The following is a 5,761-nucleotide window of genomic DNA, read 5'->3' as shown; positions in this document are numbered from 1 at the left end:
AGAGTACAAGTAAATCGGGACGGAGGCGGTAGGAAAAGAGGGAACATTGGGAGAGTCCCAACAGTAAAAAGCCAAACTCACTGAAAAGTAATGATTAAAAAGAAGATTCACATGCCCACTTGCAGTAGCACCAAGCAAAAACACAAGGCCATTCGACCAGTAAATATATAATTAAAAACACTGTCACGGTTCCCTAGTTGTAATTTTTTGGGTCATGGTGTTCAATGGAGTTGTTTAATGTTCAACTAGAAGGCGTTAATGTGACATATCGTAGTTTAACGCCATGGCGTGGCAGTGACATTGGCAAGCAAACTAGCCGAGTCCTGAGTGTCCTTGTCCTCTCCACCCACCACTAGTCACAAGTGTGCGTCCGGCTCCAGTCCCAGTCCCAGTCCCACCTGAGTGCTGCCCAACTGCTCTCCTCTCCTGACTGAATCTTGGTGGGATAGGAGAGCAGAGGAGAGGAGAGATGGGCCTCGGCGGCGGCGGCGGCGAGGGGGTCCTGGCCGTGGTGCCCATGGAAGCCATCCCGATGGCCGAGCCGCAGATCGTCGCCGGCGGCAAGATCGTGGGCCTGCGGGCGGACCTGCTCGACTGCCATAACTGCCGCCTCCCCCTCAAGCCCCCGATATTCAAGGTGAGATCTGCCGGCCGCCCCTCTTCTCCAAGATTCCGTTTTTCGTTCTCTTGAATCTGGCATGGCGTGAGGGGGTCACATCTGGCGTGAATCTTGGCGGCAGTGCGACGCCGAGCACCTCGTCTGCTCCTCCTGCCGCGGCCTCCACGGCGAGGCCTGCGGCGGCCGCGCCGCCGTCCACTCCGCCCTCGCCGACATCTTCGCCGCCGCCGCCACCGTGCCCTGCGGCTACGAGCGCTACGGCTGCGACGCGGGGGGCGTCGTGTACCACGAGGCCGCCGACCACCGCCGCGCGTGCCAGCACGCGCCCTGCTGCTGCCCGGACCGCGCGGGCGCGGCCGGTATCGGGGGCTGCGGCTTCGTCGGCTCCCGCCAGGATCTGCTCGACCACATCTCCGGCCCCGACCACTCGCGCCCCATCATCGTCGTCCGCTACGGCCAGCCCTGGAACCTCAGCCTGCCGCTCTCGCGCCGCTGGCACATCCTCGTCGGCGAGGAGGACAAGGCGGTGGCCGCCGCCGCGGGCGCCGACCGGCACCGCAACCTCTTCCTCGTCTCCCTCGGCGAGCGCGGCGCGACCACGGCCGTGTCGCTGGTGTGCGTCAGGGCGGACGGCACGGCGCCGAGCGCGCCGCAGTTCGCGTGCAAGCTCGCCGTGGAGAGCGACGGCTGCAGGCTGACCCTGGAGTCGCCTCTGGTGTGCAGCAGTTCCCTGTCCGGCGGCCTGCCCGCCGAGGTCAAGTGCCTGCCTGTGCCCAAAGACTTTCTCTCCGGCGACAGTGTGCCCCTCAGCATCCACATCGAGAAGCTTCCGGCTCCCCCTGCTCCTCCTCTAGGACTAGGAGTTGCGCCGGCCTGTACTTCCCCGGTCGCCGCCACTCCTCCTCCTTGCCCGGCCGCCACCATCCCGCCTTCTCGTCCGTCCTCCGGCTCCTCCGACAACGTCGCAGTCAAGACGGTGATAACAGATCAGAGCTACAAGAAACGGAAGTCTGCCAACCCAAGGAAGCTGTAGGGAGGAGGACGATGGGCCGGAGTAGTACGATGATGAATGGCCGACTAGTAGTATGCATAGCAATAAGCTACGTATTATTTTGTAATGTGCAATCAGTGTTCTGTTTCTTTAATCTGATGATGAAGTTCATGGTTTTTTAGTCTGAAATAACCAGACAGCCTGCATTCCCTTTGCTGAAGCCATCCTGCCCTATTATTTTGTTGTGGTTACTGATCATATGTGTGGTTGCTGTTCGGTACATATGTGCTGCTACAGTTTAAGCACAGCATCTTCAACAGGTGCCAAAAGAAAACCCTTTTTCTTGAAATTTATGTGGTCCCGGATTTTGTTGTTACTGATTCTGTGCATTTGTGCTGCTACAGTTTTAGAACTTTAGCGCTAAGAAACTCAGAACTTAGGTTCGAAGATTGTCTGAACTTTCATACACTTTCAAAAATCAACATGGGCGAGTACATGGCAGTTATTCTCACAGGCAGAGAAACCGTACGTTGCTATAAATGGAACGACCAAACCATATACGTATGCCATGTGCAACTTTTGTCTGGTTTTAAATTCAAGAAACATCATACTCTTTCACAGCTTTTTACTCGCTCTGTAAACTAATATAAGACGTTTTGAATCGTTGCTTTAGTGATCTAAAACATTTTATATTAATGTACCGAGGGGGTAGATCATTGTGTACACTGCTTTTTTCATAGTCTATATATATTCTATGTTGCACCGATACGGCGACACCGATACGATGATACGAGTACGGCGATACGGGGTACGGCAATCTGTAAAAACAGCAATATGCGATACGGCAAGTATATATATAAATAATTATAAAATGACATGTAATAAAAGCCAACATAATAAAATGTGTGAGATGAGATCAAAATGTTGCCATGGAACTCCCTATAATGCCATGTTGTACTTCTATCTCCTTCCCTAGCAATAGACAGCAGCAACAACATCAGCAAGTAATAATTTTATCCCACAAACATCAACAAGCAGCAACACAGCAAGCACACCCCACATGAAAGCCAGCAAGCAGCCAAACATACATCAGATCCAAATTAGTATAGTACTACTACTACCTAATGAGAAAGTCTGCTACTACGGTCTATGGAAGCCAGCAAGCAGCCAAGCATGCATCAAGATCAAGCACACATCAGTACATCACTAGGGGCTCGGGGTAATTGCTGTTTACCTTGTGAGTTGCGACGGCGGTGGAGAAGAGCAGAAGATTCAAGCGGAGAGGCGATTCCAGCCGGTGGGGGCGAGTTGAGGCGGCAGCGAGGCAATTCCAGGCGGCGCCGGTGAGCCACTCCAGGCGGCGAGTGACTCCGGTCTGCGGCTGCGGCCGGCGGGGAGGCTTGTCCAGCGGCGGCGGCTCCCTCGTGCAAGCTCCTATCGTGCGAACAAAACAAAAGAGAGGGAGCCCAGATGCTAGGGTTAGCCATGGGCCTTCCAGTGGGCTGCCGTGTCGCTCCCGTATCGTAGACGATGCACAGGACGTATCAACGTTTTTTCTTTTCTTTTTAAATCGGAAAATAGGATACTTCGCCGATACCTGTATCCTAGCTGTATCGTGCGTATCGCCGTATCGGGAACGTTTAGTACGCCGATACTCCAGTTTCTGGCGTATCGGTGCTTCGTAGTATATATTCTTAGACATCATCCTTTCCTTGGCTCTTTCAATAGTCCTCTCTATGTGGTTGTGTCGTCATGTGCGTATTTGTCGCCCCTTCCCTAATAACGGTGAATACCAGATGCATTTTTCATCATTGTCGCGTATGTATGGTAGCGTATTTGCCGCCTCTCTTTGGTGTCATAATTAAGAGGGGCACATACAAACATACATGTCTCTCCTTCGCCAACAGTTGCAACGATCCTACCTTTACCCCGCCTCATTCGCCTCTCCTGCACAAGACGATGAAGCACTTCAGGGCTGAAATGTTCTAACTGATCTACTTGTCGTCCAACTAAATTCTCAATTTAATCTAAAGTAGATAACATTAATAAAAATAGTCTATCTCTCAATATTTTTTTTGTTTTGATACCTAATAGAAAATACTATGAACGCAGATTTATGAAACGGCATTGGATACAACAAGCCCAATGACCGTGTCAAGTGGGACATGATCTAGGCTAGAGTCCTTCTAGCACAAGAAAAAAAAACAGAAGGAAGATAGAGAATTCTATGATTAATTTGTTTTGGATACTTGGTTTGTACTTTCTACTTCATAGAATAGACACGGGAAACAAAATTTTAGTTTGTTTGAGTGGTTCTTGGGTGTGGGGCATGTCATTGTGAGAGGCCGTCAAATGGGGTGAGGTGAAATGATGCGCGACGCCTGTGGATGGGAGGAGGTGGGTTGGATGAGCATGACTACCACATGCACAAACTTACTTTTAGTAGCAATGAAAATACAAGTTCCAACCTACAAATGGTTTGTTGCATTGCTATGAAACAAGAAAATGATGGTTAAGTCAACAATAAATGTTTGCAAAAAAGTCAACAATAAATGTTCACAAAAAAGCCAACAATAAATGACTTTTTTATTTTCATCTGGATTATTATGTTACAAGGCATTTCTTTCTTCTTTTAACCATATCACTCGAGAAGATGTATATTTCTACCTCTACTTCTCACCATTAGGTCAATCACCGGCTGCGAGGTCATTGCATCATTGCTCTCCTCCAGTGTCATCCCTACTCTGGTGAATCTCTGCTGCTATACTAGTCTCCTACCTTGTGGTTTTTCTTGCGCAGCCGATGTTGCATCGTTGCTCCACTCTCATTCGCCTACTCCAACGAATCTTTGCAACAATTCAATGCAAAAGAAGAATAACTCTACAAAATAAAAGGGCCAATGATTTCAGCACACTGTTCCTATAGGTTAACCCACAATGCTCCTAGGCTCCTAGTATTGGGAGGCAAAATCTGTCCAACTTCTCAACTTAACACATTTTCGCCAAAAATAAAAACTTCTCAATATATTATAGCACTAAGCAGGCCTTGTTGCTAGCAGCACATGCCACATGTCTGGTGAATGTGCTCCTGTGTCCACCCTCGTTTATTAAGAGTGCAGAGGCACAACTTAAGTTGTTTATTTGAGTAGCAGAAGTGATTAGTGAATGGAAATCAGAATTGAAGTGAGAATCTTGAGCATCTAATGAATAGAAACGGGCACCTGAGGGCTGAGGCATGTCCAAAGTGCCATATGCCAAGTTACTCGGCTCCATATGTATTTATCTACCCCACCAAACTTGTCAAGAACATCAACTCGCTGCATCCTGTGAACTGAGCGACTAATTTTTTTATAAACAAAAGCATCCTCTACCTTATTCACTGCAAGAGGCAAGAAAACACATGTCCACCCGCCACCATCCCTCCTCCTCGTCCAGCCTCCTCCGACTCAAAGTCAGCGATGACAAACCAGAGCAACAAAACCAGAAATATGGGAAGCCAAGGAAACTGTAGTGGGGATGATGATGATGGAGTAGTACGATATGAATGGTCGACTAGTATGCGTAGCAATAATTTATTTTGTAATGTTCAATCAGTGATCTGTTTCTTTAATCTGAAGTCCATGTTTTTTAGTCTGTAATAACCATACAGCGTGCATTCCCTTTGTTGAAGCCTGCCTGCACAGCCTGCATATTATTTGTGGTTACTGATTCTGTACATATATGCTGCTACAGTTTTAGCACTTTAGTGTTAAGGAACTCAAAACTTAGGTTTAAAATTTTTCTTTACTTTCATACACTTTGAGATGACATTATCCATATTTCAGAGGAATATAAAAATCAACATGGGCAAGTATTTGCCAATTATTCTCATGACAGAGAACCCGTGTGTTTCTTGGGAACGACCAAACCATATAGATATGTGTCATCTGCAACTTTTGCATGGTTTTAAAAGACGATGATAAGAGATCAGAGCTACAAGAAACGGAAATCGGTGAACCCAGGGAAGCTGTAGGGAGGACGACGATGGGCTGGAGTAGTACGACATGAATTGGTCGACTAGTAGTATGCATAGCAATAAGCTATATTTTGTAATGTGCAATCAGTGTTCTGTTTCTTTAATCTGAAGTCCATGGTTTTTAGTCTGAAATAATC

At 48.1% G+C, this 5,761-nt stretch overlaps 1 protein-coding gene across 1 annotated transcript; it reads left to right on the top strand.

Annotated features, from left to right (window-relative positions):
* Positions 1-312: 312 nt before the first annotated feature.
* On the top strand, positions 313-1,791 carry LOC125549404 (putative E3 ubiquitin-protein ligase SINA-like 9). The gene is made up of 2 exons (XM_048712827.2): positions 313-637; positions 741-1,791. The coding sequence occupies exons 1-2, from the start codon at positions 470-472 to the stop codon at positions 1,650-1,652; spliced, it is 1,080 nt and encodes a 359-aa protein (XP_048568784.2). The 5' UTR covers positions 313-469; the 3' UTR covers positions 1,653-1,791.
* The last annotated feature ends 3,970 nt before the right edge of the window (positions 1,792-5,761 follow it).

The sequence above is a fragment of the Triticum urartu genome, chromosome 3A, assembly GCF_056163025.1.
Source record: "Triticum urartu cultivar PI428250 chromosome 3A, HENAU_Tu73, whole genome shotgun sequence".
NCBI lineage: Eukaryota > Viridiplantae > Streptophyta > Magnoliopsida > Poales > Poaceae > Triticum > Triticum urartu.
The sequence above is the reverse complement of the archived record's forward strand: the minus strand, read 5'-3'. Positions and strand labels throughout refer to the sequence as shown.